General features: G+C 39.6%; 1 protein-coding gene across 4 annotated transcripts in view; it reads right to left on the bottom strand.

Annotated features, from left to right (window-relative positions):
• Positions 1-25,345, bottom strand: part of LOC104591940 (ARM repeat superfamily protein) — a 123,143-nt gene that overhangs the window by 74,442 nt on the left and 23,356 nt on the right. For 2 of the 4 annotated variants that reach the window (XR_016085523.1, XM_010251101.3), the window contains exons 2-11: positions 23,835-23,933; positions 23,429-23,653; positions 23,157-23,276; positions 22,820-22,903; positions 22,682-22,741; positions 10,022-10,150; positions 9,729-9,790; positions 9,489-9,545; positions 8,943-9,066; positions 1,745-1,879 (exon numbers count right to left, since the gene is read on the bottom strand). Coding sequence is in view for 2 of the 4 variants with exons in the window: in XM_010251101.3 (XP_010249403.1) it covers positions 1,745-1,879; positions 8,943-9,066; positions 9,489-9,545; positions 9,729-9,790; positions 10,022-10,150; positions 22,682-22,741; positions 22,820-22,903; positions 23,157-23,276; positions 23,429-23,653; positions 23,835-23,933 (1,095 nt within the window). In the remaining 2 variants the exon portion in view is untranslated. Of the gene's footprint in view, positions 1-1,744; positions 1,880-8,942; positions 9,067-9,488; positions 9,546-9,728; positions 9,791-10,021; positions 10,151-22,681; positions 22,742-22,819; positions 22,904-23,156; positions 23,277-23,428; positions 23,657-23,834; positions 23,934-25,345 lie in introns of all 4 variants that reach the window. The other 2 variants (XR_016085522.1, XM_010251100.3) reach the window with 1 other exon arrangement.

Here is a 25,345-nt window from a genome sequence, read left to right as displayed (position 1 = left end):
TCCAGCTTCACATCAGCAATCACTGGCTCCCTCGTCGATGGATTATTCTCACTTAGACCTACCCATTGCTATTCGCAAAGTGTGCTTGTACTAAACATCCTATCTCTCGTTATGTTTCCTTTGCACATTTGTCTCCATCCTATAAAAATTGTGTATCTTCTTTCGTCTGTGTTTGTTCCCATGTTCCCATGTCCCTTCATCATGCTCTCCTCTCTCCGGAATGGAAGATGGCGATGGATGACAAATTTCAAGCTCTTCAATCTAATCACACTTGGGACCTTACCTCTCTTCCTCCTGGGAAGAAGTCAGTTGGTTGTCCGTGTGTTCATACAATTAAGCACTGCGCAAATGGTAGTGTGGAAAGATATAAAGCATATTTGGAAGCCAAAGGGTATACACAAACCTTTGGAGTTGATTATACCAATACCCTTTCACCTGTCGCTAAAATGGGTTTAGTCTGATTGCTTATTTTCTTGGCTGCACACTTTGATTGGCCATTGTTTCAGTTAGATATCAAAAATACTTTTCTCCATGATGACCTAGAAGAGGAGGCATATATGGAGCAACCTCGGGGGAGGAGAAAGGCGTATCGATTAAAGAAAGCAATCTATGGGCTGAAACAATCTCTGAGGGCCTGGTTTAAGAGATTTAGTAGTGTGGTACAGCAGTTTGGGATGACACAATGTAGGGTTGATCACTCGGTGTTTAGTATATTACATCTAGGAAGATTGTGTTGACAGTCTATGGTGATGACACTATTATTGCGAGTGATGAGCATGGAATTGAAGAACTCAAACAATTCCCACAAAACCAGTTCTAGACTAAGGACTTGGGGCACTTAAAATATTTTTTTGGGCATAGAAGTAGAAGGTCAAAGTGGGGAATTTCTCTCTCACAAAGAAAGTATGTTCTTGACTTGTTGGAAGAAACCAATCTATTAGGAGAAAAGCCCGTGGATACCCCTATAGATCTGAATGTGAAGATGTTTGATAGTGAGGTGGAGCCCCTAGCTGATCTTGGACGATACAGGAGATTAGTGGGGAAGCTGATTTATTTAACCATCACAGGTGAAGTATATCTATAACAAGTTGGAGCTTTCTGATATATATGCTCCACCTTGAGGGGGAGTGTTAAATTATAGTGTTTGTGCAGGGTCGATTTAATCTTTTTTCCTCTTTTATTTATGGTTCTTATAGTCTTTGTTCTTAAGTCACATAATCAGGGGTAATTGTGTAATTTTCACTTTTTATAAATATAAGTCATAAGGGCAGCAGTTGAGTCTCTCAATACTGACAAACTCTCAGCCCTTTTCTTTTCTAAATCTTCTTCTCTTTGTTTCTCCTTTTCTCAACTGAATCTCTGTCTCCTAGATTTTTACTAGGTTTTTGCTTGTTTAATTTATAAATTACAGGTTAAGTCACATCCTTTAATGAATTTCTTTTTACTTTAAAAAAAAAAAAAACAGTATGAGAGGTTAAGTACAAATATGTTACAAAGGAAGAGGTTCTTAAAAGAGTTAATAGTCATAGTTTTTTAGAAGAGTTAATATTCGGCATAAAGGGTGTCACCCATTGGACGCTACAAAGAATAACTGAAGGAGGATCACCCATTGGACCAAAGGTGAATAAAAGAATATCCATCTGTATTCAAACATTGACCAAGAACCCTAATTCTATCCATTTCTATTACAGTTCATAATAAACAAGCAAACAAAAAAGCATTTCAAGAACAGATAGAATGCAACCTTTTGCAAAAATGTTGCCGATCCTAAAAGCTGACAAATATCCACAAAAAGCTCCGCCAAATTTGTCCTAAAATGGGTAAGGCCATCAGGCAAATCAGAAGTTCCAGAATCATCATTAAATGTAGAATCATCCACCTGCCAGATCATTAAATTAAAACATTTAATTAAATGCCCAATCATCCACCCTAAGTTAGGCAAGTTAAAAGTTCCGGCCTCATTCAGAAACATTCATTTGCTTCACAAAAAAAGTTTTAAACATGGACAGAAGATTCATTGCTGAAAATTTAAATAACAAGGATGACTTATTTATGTAAAAACTCTAATACAATAAAACATAACTTCAATAAAATATCCTTTCTATTCATTAAACAAATCCACAGATAAAGAATGCCACAGAGGACATGTAAAGAAATTTTATGTATTTATGCATAATGCTGGTGACCTATATCCCCTCCCATTTTTTTGTAAATAATATTTACTTACATTATTGAAATTTTCACTCGTATCAATCCAAAAAATTGACAAATATCCCTGTTAAATTGCATATCGCGCCTTGAAGGTGGGGAATCTGTGAACAATATTCATGCTGGATGATGTTTTGCAATTTTCTGGATTTGCAATTGGGGTCACCAGTCACTCTTTGTGTTTCCCTTCATGAGGATTTTTAATCGGTAATAAAAGAAATACAGAATCAGATATGAAGATAAGATGTTCACCCCTTAACCATGTTATTAGGTTAAGGGAACCAAAAGTATCAGAAATTACAGGTAAGCCAGGGTTATAGCCAAAATTTTGACCCCACTGACTACAAATGTGCTGAAAAGAAAACCCAAAAAAATCTTTCTTCAGGGAAGCCCACAAAAATAGTAGCCTCTCTGCTTTTCCTATAACTGCCTCCACAGGAGAAGCACTGCCATTAAAAATTTGACTATACTTCTCCCCACAAACCACAGCATAAAACAAGAGAAGAGGACAGCCAAAGCCAACTTCCTTCTTACGGAAGCACCCTTCAGGCCATGCTGAAAACAAAGCACTAATATCCTTAGGGAAAAACCCAAGATTTTCCAAAAAGAATGATAAGATGGGTCCAATCCCTCAAAGAGTAAGGACAGTCAGTGGGGGAGTAAGTGCTCTACTGACTCCCAACCCTTCTAGCAGAGTGGGCACCAGTTCACCGAAAACATACCCTTTGCCCTTAAATTGTCCATAGTTTGGATTTTATTAAGGATTGCAGCCCAAGTGAAAAAAAATTCCCCATCAATCCTACTTCTCTACATCCTCTCCCTTAACAATACCCCAAGAATAGAATCCATGTCACTAATAGCTGAACGATAAAGAATGCTAGCTCGAACCATCTCAAATTCCAAATGCAGATTCATGAGAAACTCCAAGACCTTCCCATTATTGATCTTCTGAAATTTCTCATTAATGGAAAGAACACTTGTGAAATGCATCATTTCAAGTTCAATCAATAAGAAAGTAACCGAAACTTTTGGGCCACATGTGTTGGTTGATATACTTTATCTAAATAATCACACATGGATTTTGACATCTGAAATCCTTAAAGTTAAAATGCAATGTTTGTGTCCACTGAGTCCAACAACCAAGAAATAATCTTGCTTTGTCTAGTTCCCATTGTTCCATCTCTACAGATTTATCTACTGGGTGATTCTTATGCCAACAAACAATCCCCAATGTCCTTTTCCCTTAACATAAATTGAATTGGAACCTCCACATACTACAGATTGTTCCATCAAACCTAACTGAGAGAAGCTCAGACTTGTCAGATGCCATTTTTGGTTCCAAAGCTTGTGAGACCAGACTAAAACTTTAGCCAATAGGACAAAGAGCATTCTGTGAGATATCAGAACTCTCAAGCAGATTGCAATAAAGTTCTTAGAACCCAAGATTACAAGAAAACGCCACAGCTTAAGTTCCAGAAAAGTTCTGGTTCAAACCAGAACTCTATGGCTTCTATCAGGATTGCTGGGAAATCATGAAGGATGACTTGGTGGAAGTCTTTAATAAGTTTTTTCATGATGGGGAAATCTCTTGAGGAGCAAATTCAACTTGTATTGCTTTAACTCCCAAGAAGAAGGAAGCTGGAGTACCAAAGGATTTTAGACCCATAATAGCAAAGGTCCTCACTAGAAGATTTAAAAAGACTTTGTCTCTAGTGATTTCACAGTTCCCAGGTGCTATAATTGAAAGGGAGGCAGATCATTGATCAAATCTTGGTGGCTAATGAGTGTGTAGAAGAAAAGAGATCAAGGAGGGGAAGGGGTTTAGTTTGCAAGCTAGATTTCGAGAAGGCCTATGATCTAGTGGATTGGTCCTTCCTCCTTGAAATTCTAGAAAAGGTTGGGTTGGGTGATAGGTGGAGGGTGTGAACTAAAGGATGCTTCAGTTTAGTACACTACTCAATTTTGACAAATCATGTGGCTAGAGACGTTTTTCCAACCATGTGAGGGTTAGAACAAGGAGATCCCTTATCACCCTTCCTCTTTACCTTGATAGCAGATGTTTTAAGTGGGATGGTTGCTAAGGCTGATCAGGCTAGTTTGATTAGAGGCTGGAGGGTAGAAAGAAATAAGGTGGTAGTCACCCACTAGCAGTTTGCAAATGATAGAATTGTGTTCTGTGAAGAAGGCAATGAAAATGACTTGAGGAACTTAAAGGAACTCATCATTGCTTTTGAGATTGTTTCCAATTTGAGGGTAAACCATGGAAAGAGTTGTGCAGCAAGGATTAATGTGGAGGAAGAGCTAAGCGTGTTGGCAGAGATTCTAGGGTGAGGTGAGGAACTAGCCTTTGGATTATCTTGGACTCCTACTGGGAGAAACTCAAGAATATAAGATTTTGGAAACTAGTACTTGAGAGATTTACCAAAAGAATAGCACTCTGGAAAAGGAATTACATTTCAATGGGTGGAAGAATAACTTTGATTAGGGCAACTTTAGCCAACCTACCTATATACTTCCTTTGTATTCCAACTAGAGTAGAAGGTCAGTTAGAAAAGATTATGAGGGATTTCCTTTCTCTTTTGGTAGTAAATAAAAAAGAAAATTTATTAATAGAAAAAGAAGTACATTTGATAATGATTAGATATCACTAGAGAGCAAAGCCACAAAAGGGAACAAAACAAGAGAAAGATACACTGAGAAGAAAAAGGAGAACAAAACATAGTCCAAACGAAAGGGAAAAAAAAAATATTAAGCTAGCTGCAAAGTGCTCCAAAATCCAGAACCAAGATCTTCCTTTGTGATTACTTAGAACTCTGGGAGAATGAGGATTTAGTCCACGATGTGGGGGTTAAGGGATGAGAAGAGAGACCATTTAGTGAAGTGAGAGCAAGTTAGTAAGCCTAAGGAGCAAGGAGTGCTTGGAATAGAGAACATAATGTGTAGAAATACAATACTCTTAGGTAAATGGCTATGGAGGTTTCCATTGGAAAGGGATAGGCTTTGGCATAAGGTAATTGTAAGCATTCATGGGATGCTGAACAATGGTTGTAATGCAAAGATAGCCCCTTCTTCAACTTCACTTTCTCCTTGGAAATCAATACAAGAGGTATATCCAACTTTTATTAGCTTTACTCATTTTGATGTGGGATGTGGGACCCAAGTTTTGTTTTGGGAAGACCTTTGGTTGATACAAACTCCTCTCAAGTTGGCTATCCCCAGCCTTTGTTACTTGTCTAAAATATAAACTACAACCTGTTTCGAGATTTGTCACTTTTTCTCCTTCTAGAGTAAACTGATATTTTGACTTTAGAAGGGGATTGAGGGATAGTGAGTGTAAAGCCCACACTAATTTGTTGTATAACCTTAATCAAGCTTTTCTGGAGCAATCAGTGGAGGACACAAGAATTTGGTCTTGTGCTCCAAATGGTGTGTTTACTTGTACTTTCTTTTCCAATGCCCTTATGCAGCCTAATACTTTGAGGGAATATTTTCCCAGTGAAAGAGATTTGCAACAAGCCTATTGCCTCATATGTGCTTCCTTTGCTTTGCAAGTGCTAAATCCTTACCTCATCTATTGCTATCTTGCCCATTTGTGCTTTGTGTTTGAGACTTCTTCAGTTCTCTTTTTGGTTGCACGTGGAATCCTCCATAGGATGTAGTTAGCTTTTTCAGTCCAAGTTTCCTTAGACAGCCAAAAAAGAGAGCAAGAGTTATGTGAAAACTCATGAGAGCAGCAGCAGTGTGGACTACTTGAGAGGAATGGAATAGTAGGATATTCAGCAAGAAGAGTAGATCGAAAGAGGAAATCTTTGAGGCCATAAAAGTCAAAGCTGTATATTGGCTAAAGACACTTGATCTTTTCAAAGACTATTCAGCTGATGATATTTTAAGGGCGTGGAATGATGTGCCACATTCTTCTAAAGAAAAGGAAAAGGTGTTTATGGAATGAAAACCCCCCAACAGCTAACAGAATAGAATTAAATTTTGATAGGAGCTCCATGGGAAGATCCGGATTGACAGGTATTGGTGGTGTGTTTAGAGATTGTGCAGGCAGTGTGTTGACCATGTTTTCGGGACCCTTACGATTGGGAGACTCACTAATGGATGAACTGATGTCATTGCTACAAGGCTTTAGACTTGCTAAGCAATCAAATTTCCAACACTTGGATGTAGGAGACTCAAAACTGGTTGTTTCTAGGGCCAGGAGTAAGCATCAAGTACCATGGATCTATATCCATGCTTTTAGGGAAATAGAGAGCCTGTCAAGGAGCTGAACATTATTTTAGTTGGGTAAGCACTGCGAACAGGATGGCTGACACTTAAGCAAAAAAATGCTTCAACATGAGGTCTAATAGACCCTCAAAACCAAAGAGAATCAAGTTGGCACAAATGCAGACTCAAAACTCATAAAAAACGGGAAGGAATCTAGATCTTCCTGCCTTAACTCCCCCTGAAAAAAAACTCCTACTAAGTTTTCATTAACAATCAGACTTATTACAAAGATTTGAAGAGCTCCAAGAACAGTAATGTAACAGACTATGAGCAGGATGCACCAGGTTTCTTGCTTCCTTCTTGTCACAAGCACATCAGCATTCCATGGTGTAAACTAACACAAATTTTGGTTCTCATACCATGTAACTCAATCTAGGGTTTCAGGTATGCAACAAAGAAAAAACAGAACACTTGAGGGGGTGTATTCAAATGAATGCCCCCACTCCCAGTGAGCAAAGTTTTCTTAAGCTGGGCAAAATATAGTACATTTATAAAAATGCCCTTATTAGGACAGCATGCTAAGATAACAAGAAATACAACAATTATACATGATATCTTCTATGCAAGCTACTGTATTGCAGTAGGACCTACAACTAGGACTGTCTACAAAATGAACAGCTGATGTATAGAATGAATGTTATTCTTCCTACAAAATATTAACAAGGATAGACCTCAACCTTTTTGTTGTTTGTTTGTGAGTCCTTGTTTTTCATCTTGGCAAGTCAGACTCCAGCACATGCTTCAGATTATGATTCCCATGTATGTCAATGTCCATGCAAAGCAGCCTTGTAGCATTTTCTTTTCCATTTGGCCCCACTCACCACCAGTTCCTCCATACTCCACCTTTAATCCCATGCTTGAGGGTCCTAAATAGGGGTGATCATGGGCCAGGCCAGTGATTTAAAAGCCATGCCTAGGCACACAAGTGAGGTGCATTTTAGGGTATGCACCTTGCCTAGATCCCAGGCACAGCATTTTCAAAAGGTGCACACCTAGTGCACCGTGTTCAGCCCAGGCACATGCCTTTTGAAAATCTGTGGACTTTTTCTGTTTTCCTAATGTTGTGCATCCATTCATCCTAATAAAAGATATTTTTCAAAGACACCTAAAGTTATAAAACCTTTTTTTATAGGGATTAAGAAGTTAAGACCCTTATATAGACTTGTTTGGTACAAAGGTGGCTCAAAGAATTAGGAATGCATAATGTTTAACAACACATTAGCTATTAGAACTTTTGAAGTAATGCCATTGTGAAAAAAAAAAATACAGAGATTTAAGAGTTTACACACTTGAATATGTTTTATATGTTATCCTTGATTTTATTTTTAAATTTTCATTTTAAATATGTTTTACATGTTATGCTTATATATTTTAAAGATAATCGTTTCTCTAAAACATTTATTTTAAAATTTGACTATATTTTTAATTAATATTGTGTTTAATATTTTTAATATTTTGCAATCTTTTTTTTGAATTTTTTAGCATTTGTGTGCCTTGCTTCAAAAAGGTCTGCGCCTCGGGCACAAAATAGGCTTGCGCTTTTTCTGTGCCTTGCAGTTTTAAAACACTAGGCCAGGCCTGTGGCATTAAATAATGACATTTTAATTATTTATAAAATTTTGTTAATAGATGGATTATTTATTTTATAAATTTTATAACTATTTATAAAATTGTAAATTATATGATATATAATACATGAAAAAATGTTGCACTGACCAAAGCATGGCCAAGCTTGGGTTAGCTTTGAGCCTATAACACAAAATAGGGTACAGACTTCAACACATGGTTCTCTCCTTGTATAGATGAAGGCAAGGCTCTCATTCTATTTCCTAAGCAATGCTAGGCTTTCATAATAGGAAAGCCACATTCAGAAATTTCAGACTACTGAGAACATCTGTACTATCATATTTTCAGTAGAAGTGTGCATTCAAAATCTTTGATAGACCTAATGACCTAAATTGTAGTCAAGGCCTGGGAGGGAGAGAGAGAGAGAGAGAGAGAATAATCCTCCAGAATACTTGCTGATAAATCAGATAGGCAACGAACCACCAAAAAGCACAAGATACTATATTGAGCCAATTGGCACAACTTTTGCTTTCTAAGAGGAGCTTCAGGAAGGAGTGAGGAAATACAAGAAGTGGTGATTGATCAATCTTTCTGGTTAAAAGTAGTTTCTTAAACATGTGCAAGGGGTAATTAAGACATTTCAAAAAAGTACAAGGTATTCTCGAAGTTATAATCTCCATAGCTTTTGGTTGCAATTCAATTTTTCCTTCTTGGGAAGCAGTTTATGGCTTACTCAGCAAGTTTTAAATGCCAAAAAACTGCAATGAAAATCTATTGAGACTAAAATTCGAAAAGCAACACTCAGAAACTGCGCCCAAAACTACCTTTGAGAAATATAAAATTCATTTCATATCTGTCCTCAAACACAATGGATGGAAGAAAGAAAAGAGAAAAACCTGAGCACGCAACAAGAGGGCATCAAGTAATGTTGAGAATACAGGCAAAAACATGTCTTCCATATTTTTTCTGCTATTTCCCTGAACCATATCAAGCCCTAGAATGTAGCTTGCAAGACCACACCTAAGAGAAAAACCAATGCAAAACAAATGGTCATTTGACATTATATGTAAGAGTGACATGTAATGGTTTCTTGAAATTCATATTAAGTTCTCCACCATTTATTTTTCATATCCCAGCATAGTCCTACAGATGCTGACTAATATGACTATTTTTCAGAAAGTGGCCCAATGCAAAACAAGTGGCCAGTTAAGTCATTAACGTTAGAGTGACATGTAAAGGTTTCTTGAAATTCATATCAAGTTCTACAATTTATTTTTCATATCCCAGCATAATCCTATAGATGCCAACTAGTATGACCACATTTTTTTCAAAAAGTTGGCCCATGATATCCTGCCTACTAAAACAATTCATTAAACAAAGATAAAAAATGCATACTATGTGCCAGGAAAAATGAAGTACAAAACTTCTAACCAGAAGCATACCAGAATTGTAATGTTGAATCAGCAATCTCCCAGTCTTCACTTGGAAAAGCTACACAACTGCAAAAGTGAAAACACATTTATTTACTATAACACAGTTCTATGCATGCATAACTGTCTCGCACAGATACAATCAACCTTTTATTTATACTTAGAATGTGATTATAGAACCACTGAGAAAATACTGCAGAAGATGTTGAAGAAAATTCATTAGAGCATAAAATAATAGCAAGTGGATGCTACCTCAAAAGTGCATCTGCAAGCACAAGTGCTTCAGTACTTGCTTCAACAATCAACGCCGGAGCCTAATGTAACCAGTAAAATGAATTAGACAAAAAAAGTAAAGAATAAATCCAATCTTAGAGATATTTGATCAAATTTAATACATTTCAGAATTTCTTTTATTAATGTAAACAGCAGTCATTTATTTAGGAAACAAAGGTTCATTGCTAGTAGACAAGTAAAGAGTTTAAAAAGGGAAGATATAAAGCAAAAGATAAAACTCAAATTCCAGATTGAAAATATTCAAAACTTACAGCCTGCCCAATTTCCGACATCAAGCATGCAAGACCACTAATAACTTTCTCATCTCCACTAGTAAGAGCCGGTAGGAGAAGTGCCTCTTTAAGGAACTGGACTCTGTATAGTAAAACCTGGGGTAGCCCCTACAAAATCAAAAACAGTTCAAAGCATATAAAAAGACCTGAAAATAAGCACAGTCCCTAGCTATTTTACTGGGTTCAAGCATATCAGTTTTTCCACTAAGGGAACAAAACACTTAAGGACATCTGAGTCTTGAGCAATAAATTAATATGAAAAAATGCCATCAATTCCATGATCAAAAACTAATCTTAAGAGAACATGACACCTTCTGAAATGAAGGGTGTCAATAGGGCAGGTTAAATGGCAAACCCACCTAGATCCACCCATAATGGTATGTGCTTGGTATACGTCTGATTCGTTTGGCTCAGGGTACATTTGATTCTCAGAGTGCCAGCCAACACAATGTTGTATAAGCAAGAGATGAAAGTGCAAGGACCTTCTAGCGCACAAGCTGCAAGATGCAAAGCAAGGCATATGCACCTGAAGAAAGCAAGGTGTAATATTTCCAACATAATTAATCTCAAACCCATCGCCTTGAGCAACTGACTTTTTAAAGCTCAAACCAAGCCCTGGTTTACTAATTGAGACTTCAAAACAAACCTTCACAATGGACAGCCTACTCAAACAATCTATTCCAATATCACCATCAAAATCGTCACCCTCAATCTTGCTTGAAGACGAAACCTGGCTATGAGACAAATGTTAGACTCCGTAGCATCAAACGCAACCATCATATGGACTGATCTTATCACCACTCAAAAGCCTCCTCCTGGGTAACCACATCATCTACCTTTCACCAAATCAAGCCATGGTTACTTCAAAACAAACCTTCACAATGGACAGCCTACTCAAACAATCTACTCCAATAGCACCGTTCAAATCGTCGTCCTCAGTCATGCTTGAAGATGAAACCTGGCTATGAGACAAAAGTTAGTCTCCGTAGCATCGAAAACTACCATCTTATGGACTGATCTCATTGCCACTCCTCAAAATTGTCCTCCTGGGTAAGCAGACCAAATCAAGCCATGGTTTACCAATTGAGACTTCAAAATAAACCTTCACAGTGGACAGCCTACTCAAATAATCCACTCCAATAGCATCGTCCAAATCCTCACCCTTAATCTTGCTTTAAGATCAAACCTGTCTACGAGACAAAAGCCAGCCTCCCTAGCATTGAATACTACCATCATATGGACTGATCTAATTGACACTCCTCAAAATTTTCCTCTTGGATAAGCACATCATCTACCTCTCACCAAACTGAAGATGAGTCATATTGATCAATCAAGCCAATACAAAAATCCTCTCCTTCAATTAAAATCCACAGATCATATGTTTCACTGGTATAAATCAAATCAGCATCTATTTGGAATTTAATCTAAAATTGACTTAGAAGCACCCATTAAAGGTTTCTTTGATCCACCACCTTGAAGTGACCAAACACATTCCCAATTTATAGGGGTGCAAGTTGTATACCCGGTTTTAAGAATTTACACTGCATTGGGCTCAAGCCCTCAGGACAGGCCCATTCAAATTTTAACAAATCCTCAACCCTAATCAATTTCTCCAAGTGTCTGATAAAACCATGCATTAAAAGGAATACCTGCAATGTTGATCCAAACTAACTTGAAAAAGAAATAATTCCTGGGACATCCTGCCAAAGAAGAGCAAAGATCCAGGCAAAATTCAAGTCGTCTCTGTGATGATTCTCACCTTAAAATTTCTCAACCTTCTTCCTCTTTTTGAAATATGAACAGAAACAATCCTCCACCCAATGATTATCTTTCATTGGCAAGGCTAGTGACCAGACACCTTTCTCTTGTAACCAATTTTACTAATACCAGCTCCTCAAGGTTTAGTATCAGTCAGTCTACCAGCACTTACTCCTTATCTAGTTGCACTAATCGTAGATGAGCTGACTAAACATGTTCAAGAGGAGGTCCCATGGTCCTGGATGTTTCCTGATGGCAACACCACAAAAAAGTCAAACCCCTCCCCCAAAAAACAATGATTATAAAAGGAGTAATCTCTTTGATCTCATTGCTGTCACTGCAAAAAGAGATAGGGAAAGGTGTACCTGACAGATGTACAAACTAGAGAGCAACACCACAAAAAAGTCAACCCCCCTCCCCAAAAAAAAGATTATAAAAGGAGTAATCTCTTTGATCTCATTGAGAGCACAATTAAATCTCCAAGGGCTATTTTTTGAGTTATTCATCCATCAGATCGCATTCCTAGAGTCTCCTTCCACCACCACCAAAGGGCAATGAGGCGCAGCAGAACTCCTCAAACACTAGTCAGCTTCAGTAGAATCTGTTCTTTTTTATCAGTAACAGAAATTTTATTAATGAGACAAAGTACAGCTTCTCCCAAAATCCTTGGCCATTCCAATCCTTTTAGACATATTCTCCTGCCTAAGGGTCGTCAGAAAATAGATTTGAAATGATCCACAAAGGCCCTAGCTATTTCCCTATGTTGAGTCATATGCTCCATTAACCTTAAGTTTGGAGATACAATTCCTGTTTCTCCTGGCATTTGCCATTGCATGAAAAAATCTCGTATTTCTATCTCCTTCCTTTAACCACAAACATCTTGACTTCTGCCTCCAACTGATTTCTTCTTTAAATAGGATGTCCTCCAGTTGCTTTCTTAGTGCACATCTTTCAACCCTATCATTTTCCTCGAAATTTCCTTCCCCTTCCTTGGAATCCAAAGACTCTATTTGAAACAACTATTGCTTCCTTTCTTCTAGTCTGCCAAGTTGGTGGGTGTTCCAATTTTTTATTTTAGCTTTTAACCCCTTCAGCTTCCTATGGAATTTCATACCCTCCCAAATGTCATCTGGATTATACTCTATCTACCAATCCTTGCTCTTCTCTATAAACCATGGGCGTTTCAACCACATGTTCTCAAACCTAAACAAGGCCAGTCCTCTCCCTCGAATTTCTTCTTTGCAAATCAAAATTGGCCAGTGATCTGAGGTAACCCTAAGCAAGGCCCTTTATACCAACTCCCCTCAATGCTCTTCCCAATCCACTGTAAACAAAAATCTATCCAACTTGGAACAAGTTGGGTTTGATTGCAAATTTGACCAAGTGAATTTACTATGTGACATCGGGATCTCCTTCAATTCCAAAGCATTTATAACCTCATTGAACCTCCTCATACTAGTGGTACACCAATCAACCCACAAAAGGCCGAGATCAGATCACCATTAGCTCTTAGAATCCAACTTTGAATACCAGCTTCACCCCTTTGATTACTTAGGCTTCTATAGCTGCCATCAAACTGGAGAGTTTGTCAGTGAGAGGCAAAAGGGAGGGGTGCATAAAGAGTATTATGTGATAGGCAAATACCATTTAGGTTAAAAGGAAAATTCTATAAAATGGTTATAAGGCAACTTAAGCTGCATGGAGCAAAGTGTTGGGCAATCAAGAAACGTGTCCAAAAAATGAGTGTGGCAGAAATGTGTATGCTGAGATGGACGAGTGGAAAAACTAGAAAAGATAGGATGTAAATGAAGTCATTCAAAGAAACCTAGGGGTGGCTCCAATAAGTGATAAAATGACACAAAGTAGATCAAGATGAATTTACTATGTATACAGAGAGCCATCTACAGCACCCATAAGAAGAAGCAATCTGTTGCAAGTTGAAGGGGCTAAAAGGACAAGGGACATACCAGAAAGGACATTGGCTGAAATAGTAAGAAATGATTTAAGCACTCATGATTTAACAATGGATATAACACTAAACAGAACAGAATGGCAGAACAGGATTCATGTAGCCAATCAAAAAAAATGGTAATTAGCAATCATAATTTGCCAACAGATATGGCACTAAAGTTAACAATGGATACCCTCTCTATCAAGGACTTCCTCCAATTCTTTCTTTAATTTCCATCTCAATTCCCTTTCTTCCACATTAAGGTTTCTCCCACTCTCCAAATTGTTCAATTCTTCAACCTAAGATATGGGAGTAAGCTTCCTTTCTTCTAATCTTCCAAAACGACCCCTATTCCAGTCTTTTATTTTAGATCTCAATCTTTGCAGTTTCTTATGGAATTTGATTCCCTCACACCTTACCCCCCTTGAACCCTCCTTCCACCATTCCTCTGCTCTACAAACAAAATCCAGATGTGTAAACCACATATTTTCAAATCTAAAAGGAGTAAGACCATGTAAAAATTTTCTGATCCTAATCTAATGGGGTGGAGATCCGATGTGACTCTAGGCAATGCTCTAGAAACCAAACCTTCCCAATCATTTCCCCATCCTATACTAAACAAAAATCCATCCAGTTTTGAGCACAATGGGTTTTATTGAAAGTTGGACCAAGTGAAACTAGTCTACAATAGGGGGATCTCCTTCAATTCACACATGTCTATGAATTCATTAAATTTCCTCAATAGGGGATCTCCTTCTGCTCCACATCTTCGAAAGTGGATCCTCAAAACCATTCATACATTTTCCCCACTTTACCTTTCAAAAAAAATCATCAGAAACTCTTTTTCAATCTTCTTTGACCACATCCGACACTCATGAGAAAAGGCCATCAATAAGCCATCTGTTACCAAAAGCTTTGTCACCACACATCCCAAAACAGCCCTTCTAATTTATTCTTCCAAGAATGGTTCTTCCAATTTCCTAGCAACCTCTAGGGTGAGAGGGTGAGGAACTGTGTTTTCATCTGTTACCATTGTCTGAGCTGGTGAGAGGGTGAGAGGGTGAGAGGGTGAGAGGGTGAGAGGGTGAGGAGCTGTGTTTTCATCTGTTGCCATTGTCTGAGATGGTGAGAGGGTGAGAGGGTGAAGCAAAGAGAAGGTTGCTGAGAGGGTGAGAGAGTGAGGAACTGAGATGGGAGAATTTGTGGAGGTAGGCCGTTGGAAAAAAGCTTTGAAGATTGAATCTAAGGAGCTCCTATTTGAGGAACTGAGATTAAATGGTCAGCTGAGCTTGAAAATCAGGGAAGCAAAGAGAGGGATGGTGCTGTTAGAAGGGTTGGGGGTAATTGAAGGGCTCAAAGAGTTTGTGGAAGGTGCAAGTAACAAAGGCAAGCAAAATAGTTGGAAAGAGCTTCTCTCAGAAACTGGAAGAAGGTTTGTTGTAGAGTGTAAGAGAAACCTTAAAGGTTATTTTATCTCCTTGACAGAATTTTTTGGCAAGGGTAGAAAGCAGATGATCTGCTTTCCAGAAGGAAGGAAGAATCAGAGCTGGAAGGCAGTTCATGGAGCCTTATGTGAACTGCTGAAACTCCTGAGTGCTAAAAGAGAGGCAATAGTAAAAAGGAAGATAAGCAGTTCTAGTAGTATGGTGAACAATATTAAGCAAGAGAATCTTGTAGTGATAGCTGGGGCAGGTAATTACAGAATGGGAGTAAACATACAGAGAGGTGATTGGGAAAGAAAACTGATAGTTAAAGCTTCAGCTCCCATTCTTGACTGGAGGAAAGTTGCAGATCTGTTAACAGCAAGTTTAAAGTTGAAGAGCACATTTATTTTAACACCTTTTGAGAAGGACAAGGCTTTGCTGGATCTGCTTGAGAACAGAGTAGAAGTTGACGCTTTAAATATCCAAGCTAAACTTGGAAATTTCACAGTATCAAGATGGTGTCCGGGATCAAACTCCAAAGATTTCTTTGTTGAAGATGGAGTGTTGGTGCGTCTTTTAGGTCTTCCCTTTCACTTGTGGAAGCAAGAAACTGCTGAAGCCATTGCTTTGATGTGTGGAGGATCACTAGGAGGTGCATTTTGGGGAGACCTTCGTTCAGCTTCAATTTTATTGAATGGAGTAAAACCTGAGGAGATTCCTCGGAAGATAGAGGTGCTAGTCGAAAGGCATTGCTACTCGGTGTGGCTGGCTTCATCCACTGAATCGATGCTCTGGAAAGAGGCAAGGGTTGGAGGATTCAAAGCCCATGTGGCCACCCTCCAGACTGTTCACTTCTTCCACACGCGAAAATCCCACCGCCTGCCTGCTACCCTTTTGTTTCTCCAGCAAATGTTTTTCCATTTTAGTGAAAGTACTTTTCTTGTTTGAATCCTCCAACCCTTGCCAAAAGCAAAAGCCCATGTGGGCTGCTAATGGTATGTTTAAAGGCCCAAACAGGTTAGCGGGCCCGACCCAGCTTGTTAAAAAGGCGTGTGAGCCTTTAAAGAAACACGTGACTGGGGCTTCGACTATGATAGACATCGGTTACGGTCTATCATTGTCCCCAATCGCGAGCCAAAAGGGGGATTGCGCGCAGCGCCGGAAACCAAAAAAGAAGAGAGCGTTACAGTGGGTCTCTCGACGAAGCTTGAAGGAGCTTAGCCCCGTGCGAGGCTTCTCAGAGAGGCAGAAGCCAAGTTTCACTAGGAAAAGAACTGAAGAGAAGAAAGAGAAGTTTGAAGGATGGGTGCAGTGCGGTGAAGGCGATGATGAATCGGAGGACCTTTCTGTTGATGGCTCTAGCGTGGGCAGTGTAAACGATGAAGGCAGCTGTGCTGGAGGTGATATGGAAGGGTGGAATATTGCAAGATTATTCCAAGGTGAAGACTGCAATCGGCTTATCTCATTCCCAATACCACAGAGTGCGCAAGGTTTATCAGAAGGGGAAAACCGGGTGAACTGGAAGCAGAGCAGGAATACGCCATCTAGGGGTGACCCAAGGGTAGAGTGGAAAGATCACCAGGTTGACCAAAGGACAGAAGTACTTCCCAACCAACTCAGGAAGATAATTGTTTACCAACCTCCGGAACAAGAGAAGGAGGCCGGGAGCAGTCCTATTCTAGCTTGTCCATCAGTCCCAAGTAACCATGTGATTTCGGTTTGTGCTACTAATGTGTCTCCTGTGTCTTTGGTTCCAGATTCCGTTCCTGTACCATGTCCTGTTGCCCATGAATGTGCAACCGAGCTAGTAGGCGGGCTCTCTGAGGACGGGGAGAGGGGAAGGAAGGATTGTGGGAAGGTGCGGGAAGAAAGGTATAAGAGTGGAAAAGTGTGGGAAATCATTGAAAGAGTGTTTAAGGACGTGGAAGGGAAGCTGATTTGGAGAAGGGAAGGGGAGGAAGGAAGAAAGGAGGGGTTAGTGGAGAGGAGGGAAAGGAATGAGGGTAGAGATGGAGAGGATTACGGGGAGAAAGCAAGGAAGGAGGGAGGTAGCATTAATGGGAGGAAGGTTGGAGAGGAAAGAACTGAGGTGGAACTAGAGGAGAGGAAGGAAAGGCAGGTGGACAGAGATGAAGGGGATTCTGTAGGAAGGGTAGGGGTGGTGGAATCGGTGAGAGAAGACATGATAGCAGAATTTGTAGGGAAGTTGGGCTGTAGGCTGGAATATTTGAACGAGTTGAAAGAAAGTTTACAGAAGAGGAAGATGTAGATCATAACAAAGAAGAGGAGGTTGAGTGAAGTAGAGAGACTAAAGAGAGATGTAGAAGGAGACAAGAAGCTCGAGGTAAAAGGAGATAGAAGGAAAGGGGGAAAGTAGCGGGTAAGTGGCAAGGGGTTTGTAAAAAGAAACGGAATGAAGATTCTTAGTTGGAATGTGAGGGGAATTGGGAGTGCGAAGAAGAGAGCAACAATAAAAGAGGTAATAAGACGGTATGACCCAGACATTGTGTTGTTGCAAGAGTCGAAGAGAATGGAGTTTAATGACAAATGGGCAAGGAGTGTATGGAAAGCCAGGGGGATTAGCTGGGTGGCGGCTCCATCGTGGGGTGCTTCTGGGGGGATTGTAACAATGTGGAAGAGGGATGTGGTTGAAGGTCTGGAGGAGTTGATCGGAAAGTACTTGGTTTCCATGAAGTTTAAGCAGCAAGAGGATGATTATATGTGGGTGCTCACAAATGTTTACGGACCGAATGACTACAGAGAGAAAAAGGAGCTATGGGAGGAACTGGCTGATATTAGAGGGTTGTGGGATGGGCCTTGGTGCATGGGTGGGGATTTCAATGTGATTAGATTCTCGGAAGAGTCCAATAAGATTAACCAAAGGGTGACAAAAAGCATGAGGAAGTTTAACAGTTTTGTGGATGCCTTTGAGCTTAAAGAAATTCCCCTAGCACATAAGGCATTTACATGGTCAAATCTCCAATCTAGACCCATTTGCTCAAAGTTGGATAGATTCCTGTTCTCTTTGGATTGGGAAGAACATTGGGGAACCTTGGATGCTAGAGCTCTCCCAAGGGTGACCTCGGATCACTGGCCCATAGTGTTATGTAAGGAGGAAAGAAGGTGTGGAGGTCCTACCCCCTTTAGATTTGAAAATATGTGGTTACTTCATCCAGGGTTTCCTAACAAAGTGAGGGAGTGGTGGCATGAGTGTAACCCGTCGGTGGAGTGGGAGGGGATGAGATTCCATAAGAAACTACAATTCTTGAAAGCAAGAATCAAGGAGTGGAATTTGATGGAGTTCGGGAGGACAGAAGAAAGGAAGTGAGACTTGATGAAGAAGATTGAAAGCCTTGACTTTAAAGAGGAAAGAGGAGAATTTGGAGAGGAAGACAATGTCCTCAGGAGAGAATTGAGAAGACAGTTAGAGGACTGCCTGTACAAGGAGGAAATTAGCTGGAGGCAAAAATCTCGGTGTAAATGGTTGCAAGAGGGAGATAGAAACACTAGGTATTTCCACTCTCTAGCAGATGGCAGGAGAAGGAAGAACTTTATCTCCAAATTGGTAGTAGATGGAGTTGAGTTAGTACAGCAAGAGAAGATTGCCAGGACCTGTGTGGAGCACTTTAAATCTATTCTAAGAAGGCCTGTGAGTAGAAGGGTGTAGGTAGAAGGTTTGGATTGGCCAGATGTAGGGGTGGAGAACAGGAGAATGATGGAAAGAAGCTTTAATATAGAAGAGATCAAGGAGGTTGTGTTCTCTATGGATAGAACAAAAGCTCCAGGACCGGATGGGTTTACAATGGCTTTTTATCAGGATTGTTGGGATATCTTGAAAGATGATCTCTTGCGGGTGTTTGAGGAGTTTTTCAGGAGAGGAATTGTCAATCCGGGTGTGAACTCTACTTTTATAGCCTTAATTCCAAAAAAGAAAGATGCATCCCACCCGAAGGATTTTAGGCCAATAAGCTTGGTTAATAGCTTGTATAAGATCATTGCAAAAGTGTTGTCTTTGAGGCTGAATAAGGTACTGCCAGATATCATTGCACACTATCAAAGAGCTTTTGTGAGTGGAAGACAAATTACAGACCAGATTTTAATTGCTAATGAGAGTGTGGAGAACTTTAAGAGGGATAAGAAGAAGGGAGCGGTCTGTAAGCTGGACCTGGAAAAGGCTTATGACTTGGTGGATTGGGAGTTCTTGAGGAAAGTTTTAACTAAATTCGGGTTTGGGGCTAGATGGTGTAAGTGGATCATGGGCTGTGTCCGGAATTGTCATTATTCAGTGCTAGTGAATGAGACAGTGGTAGATTTCTTTCTAGCCAGTAGGGGTATAAGACAAGGAGACCCCCTTTCTCCTTTCTTGTTCATTTTAATTGCGGAGTTTTGGGGAAACTGATTCACAGAGCAGATTCTAGGGGGGCTCATTAGAGGTTGGAGGGTTGGGAGGGTGGAAACCCCCCTCACTCACTTACAGTTTGCTGATGACACGATTATGTTTTGTGAAGGTGGTAATGTGAGGTTTATCAGGAATTTAAAGTCGGCGATACAACTGTTTGAGCAAATGTCCAATTTGAAGGTTAACCTTGGGAAAAATTGTGTAGTGGGGGTGAATTTGGAGGAGGGAGAGATCAGGGAGAGTGCTGAAGTGTTGGGGTGTGAAGTTTCGGGATGGCCTCTGAACTACTTAGCATTAGGTGATAATCCCAAGAGAGAGAGTTTATGGAACCCGGTGATGGAAAGGTTTGAAAAAAGATTGGTATCCTGGAAAAAAAACTAGCTCTCTCTTGGTGGGAGAATTACACTAATTAAGGTCACGCTTGCTAACTTACCCATCTTTTTCATGTTGGTGTTTAAAATCCCAGTGAAGATTGCTAACAGATTAGAGAAGATAATGAAAGATTTCCTGTGGGAGCCAGGAGAAGAGAAGAGGGATCATAGAGTTAGCGGGGAAATAGTGTGTAGGAGTAAGTCGTGTGGTGGCTTGGGGCTTGGGAGTATTAGGAGAAGGAATATGACTCTGTTGGGGAAGTGGTTGTGGAGGTTTCCTTTGGAGAAGGAGAAGCTATGGGCTAGAATAATGGCAAGTACTCATGGGCTGGAGCACAATGGATGGGGCATTGGAATCAGAGCTAGGATCACAAGCAATTCTCCTTGGAAAGCCATTCATGACCTGCTACCAGTTTTCATTCCTAATATCAGGTATGACTTGAATTCCGGTAACTCCATAAAGTTTTGGAAACAAACCTGGGTGGGGAGCGCCCCTCTAAAGGATCAGTTTCCGTCTTTGTATGCCCTTTCTGATTTGAAAAATGAGCTGATCTCGTCTTTCACCACCCCGTCCTCTTCCATTTCTGGGATTGGGTGGAACTTGGGTTTAAGAAGGGATTTGAGGGACTCAGACTTCAACTGTATTTCGAGCCTTCTTGCACTTCTTGATAACGTTGCCTTAGACCCCACTAGGGCGGATTCTAGAATTTGGACACCTACCCCCAATGGCATTTTCTCTTGTGCTTCGTTCTTCAAAGTCTTAAGTCAGTCCACCAGTCCTAGGGTTGGTAGTTTTTGTTGGGAAGCCTATCTGGAAAGAATCAACACTGGTGATCTACTCCAAAAGAAGAGACCCAATACTTGCTTGTCACCTCAGTGGTGTGTTCTGTGTAAAGCAGATGGGGAGACTGGTTTTCACCTAATGGTGTCTTGCCACTTCGCGAGGTCATTGTGGGATTGGGCTTTATCCTTATTTGGATGCAGCTGGAATCCCCCATCAGACATGCAGGGCCTTTTCTCCCCTTCCTTTTTCAGGTGGCGATTAAAAAGGGGAAGGACAATGTGGAGAGGACTAAGGGCTGCAGTATGTTGGACACTGTGGGAAGAAAGAAACTCCAGGATATTCTCAGAAACTCAGAGAGGGCCAGCAGATCTGAGGGCTATCATACACTTTAGGGCGGTACAGTAGCTGAAATCTTTGGAAATATTCACAGATTACACTGTGGATGACATGTTGAGGAAGTAGGGTGAAATTGCAAATTGCACGCAGACCAAGTCAGTAATAAGTGTGGCTTGGACCCCCCCCCCACCAAGTGGATTCTTGAAATTAAACTTTGATGGATGCAGTAGGGGAAACCCGGGACAATCGGGGATCGGGGGTGTTTTTAGAGATGATAATGGGGTCATCTCTGCTATGTTCTCAGGCCCAATTGGAGTGGGTGACTCCCTTAGAGCTGAGATATGTGCAGTTATGGAAGGAGCCCGGAAAGCTAAGGAATTGAACATCAGGAAACTTATAATTGAAGGGGATTCAGAAGTGGTGATAGGGTGGCTGACTAAAGATCAAAATGCTTTATGGAAGTATAATAATGAGAAGAGGAAATTCAAATGGCTGGTGCGGGAGATGGAAGTTAAGACATGTTGGATTAAAAGATCGGCTAATTCCTTAGCTGACGGTTTAGCAAAACAAGGGGCAGAAAGGGATTCTTTGTTTTGGGCTAAGCTGTAACGGTAGTGTCTTTTGTATCTTTGTATTTTTTCCTTTCTTGAAGTTCTTTGTGACTTTTGGAAGACAAGTGTGTTTGTCTTCCACTTGTAAATTTTCTACTGATGAATTAATGAAAGTGTTATTGATCAAAAAAAAAAATTCCTAGCAACCTCTAGCGGAATCATACCCCATACTACTTCTAAAATGGGTCTTCCTAAGTTATCTGTTGCTTATCAAAAAAAGGGGTCTTCCTAAGATTTGAGAGACTATATAGGGCCTTGAAATGTGAATGTAATTCCCTCTAATTACCCCCATATCTTAAGTTTGAGCTACATTTACTACAAACCTTGTGATCAAATTCTTCCTTCTCCCATTTGAGTAAAAAACTTAGTGCTCCACTCTCCTTTCAATTATCTTGACTTTTGCGTCCAACTCGGTGCCCATTTATCTCACCATCACCTTGGAATCTCCTCCTACCAGTATGTTTCTGTATTGAGAGAAACCATAATCTCAGCCCTTGCAGTAATGCTAATAGTTCTGCTCTAGTATCTTTTCTTCCTCATTACCGAGGTTCACCAAATGCCGAATCACAAGTGTCAACATTTATTTGTTTGCTTGTGTGTTTTGTTTAATCTTGGTGCTTCTAAATTATCAAGGTTCCCAAAATGAGGAAAACTCCAAAAAACATCATGATCACCCACTCAATTTTCCATAAAGAAGTACAGGGTCTTTGAATGCTATGAGTAAATTATATGTTTTAAGCATTCCAAATTGTCATTAAATCAAGAAAATAGGATCCATATATGCATATACATGTATACCACTCTTAGTATATACATTATGCATATGTATTTGTTGTATGGATAGAGATGCAACTTGGGTTGGCCCGAGTTAACATTTGCACTGCTTTGGGCTAGGGATTCAGGCCAGGCCAAATCAAATTTTAACAAGAATTCAACCCAAGCCCACCCAAGTTGCACCCCTATGTATGGATAGGGATATGAATAAGCAGATATGGAAACCCATACCTCATGTCTACTCACAAGCTCAACGAGAACTTCAATGGCCAAGTCAAAAGATGATGAAGCCTACACCAAGAAATAGAATGAGATACAAGACGGAAACTAAGGTAAAGAAACTATTAGTATAATGTAAAAAAGGTATACCTGCAAAGAATTGAAGACAAAACTAAGAAGTGGATGTGCTGGTACTGAAGAGGGTGGAATTTCTGAGAAGCACCCAGCACGAATCTGAGGTTCAGTTAAAACCATAACTGTAGCAACTTAGAAGAGTAACTAAAATCTTGATATTTAAAGACACTACTATTTCAAATTTTGTTTTTTCATATGGAAAAGGTATAGTCTGGATAAATTAAATGTAAAAAATGAACCAGGCATCTGGGAATACTAAAATAAACATAATAGAGGACAAAAACTGTACAACAATACACTGATGTAGTCCAAATTAAAAGGGGCACCACTGTGCATTCTGAAATCATCTTACCCAACTCAGCAAGCATCGCAAAATTTTCCGGTTCCTCTCATTAAGATGAATGCCATCATCAACCCTTTGCTCTGATTGATGAAGTAAGAAATCAAGCACCATGGGAGTATGCGAGAGAAGCTGATCAAGCCATGACAAAATGGTATCAATATACAATAAAGGCAGAAAGGAGGAGTAGGGCAAGCATTTTATAGAAAAGAAAAGAAAGAGAAAAGAAGACACTATCTTGAAATTGAATCAGAAAATGACACTTTTAGATGAAGCTCCTGAACCTCTTCTCCATACTGGTATCTACGAGATGAACTAATGTTAAAATCACTGTTTTGGTCCTCGACAACTTCTTCAGGCAGAACTGTAAGCATCTCTAAAACAGCAATATTCCCATTGTCCTGATTTTGCAGGCTCTGGAGACTGCAAAAAAGTTGCTCAATAGGCTTCTTATGTTCTACCGCACGAAGGGCAAGAGCCGACAGTGCAAGACAGATTTGTGTTAAGAGCTGCTATGCATAGAAAAAAAAATGGTTAAAAAAAAAGAAATAAAACACACAAAATCAGATACTACTTGGGCATTATCAACTCATTGAACCATCACAAGAAGTACAACCAAAACCTAGTACTCATTCCTGTTCATTAGTTACATATTATCAAAATTAGAATGTGTTGCAAGTTACACAACACCTGTGGAGGTCCTGTACTAAATCTTTTTGCTGCCAGAAGAAGAGCATTCAACAAGGCATCTTTTGCTCCCAACTGCAAATAATATCCTTCATTTTGGATCTGTGGCAATGAGAACATTAATTCAAAGTAAGCATTAATACACCACCAATGAAATGTTTTGATTTTTTGGTAACAAATGGGATGTTTTGATTGGTAACTGAAAAGCTTCAAATGAATCAATGAGAGAAGTAAAAGAAACACTTTAGAAACAAGAAGATTGCATGTTCACATTAAGATCACTCTGAGCCAGTGTTTTAAACCTGGCCTGAAGGTTGAACCATCTATCCTCTGGGTCAATGGGCCAGCAGTTCAGCCATCTAGGTCAACCCCTGATGTCATCATTATAAAAATAAAAAATTCAAAATAATTAAAAATAATATAAAACAAGTGACCCATTGAACAGGTCAGCTTGGTGAACTGTTCACTGTCCAGGTCCATGGGTCATTGACTCAACCAACGGCTTCTGTAATATGATGGTCTAGAGGTTGATTCAAACCAGGATTGTGACTGGGTCATTCCAACAGTCAAGGTTAATGACATGTTGAAAACACTCTCAGAACAAGAAGTAAAACCATAAGATATGATAACAGAAAAAACATGGCAGTTACTCAATGTCAATGTAACTCACACTACCAGCTCCAGCTTGAACCAGGCTATCAGCTAATGAATTAGCCAATTTGGGACGAGCCAAATGATATGTCCACTGTAGCTGATAAAGACCTAACCACTAGAAATGTGATGTCGCAGTAACCATGGGCCATCCCCATCATCCCTTAATCACAATTCTGAATTTCCAAAGTTCCAACAACACACTTATAACACAGTAAAATTATATAATATTCTACAACTAAAAATTTGTTTTTGATCATTTATTCTACTACTAAAAATTAAAAGATAGAAAAGAAAGGATTTGGCAAAATGGACCACTAATAAGGAGATTGACAGAATCAAACTTTACAAGGTCCTTCGGACTACATGAATGGTTCCAAGGATGAGAAGGCCATATACAAGAACTTCATTCAGCAAAGTTTAATAAAAACTCAACCAGCACAAAAAGGAGAGATCAACAGTGTTATAAACCCACCTCAAAACTAGTGGGTCTAGCATGCTGACACATGGACAACATGCAAACGCATATCACTTGAAATAGAACTTCTTGTTACACACACTGATGATGCACCAAGCTGAATTCAATGAAAAGATTTTTGGCTTTTGAAACTCTTGGACAATGCCATAAGAAAAGGGAAAATTTCTTGTAGCAACAGAGAATAAATTTTATTCAAGCATAAAAGAGAACAAGATCCCCGCCATCCAAAGGGTGGAAAGCAAGAAACAATGACAATGAGCAAAAGGCTGGCAAATCTAAAAGTAAACATCACAAAGAAGACTTTACAAATTAACCACGAGTTTACTTTTATTTTCTAGAAGCTGGCATGCAGCAATATGCCTAAGGAGACTTAATGACCTGGATA

The sequence above is a fragment of the Nelumbo nucifera genome, chromosome 4, assembly GCF_055504915.1.
Source record: "Nelumbo nucifera cultivar China Antique chromosome 4, China Antique-T2T, whole genome shotgun sequence".
NCBI classification, from domain to species: Eukaryota; Viridiplantae; Streptophyta; class Magnoliopsida; order Proteales; family Nelumbonaceae; genus Nelumbo; species Nelumbo nucifera.
Note: the sequence above shows the minus strand (reverse complement) of the source record. Positions and strands in the feature narration are given on the sequence as shown.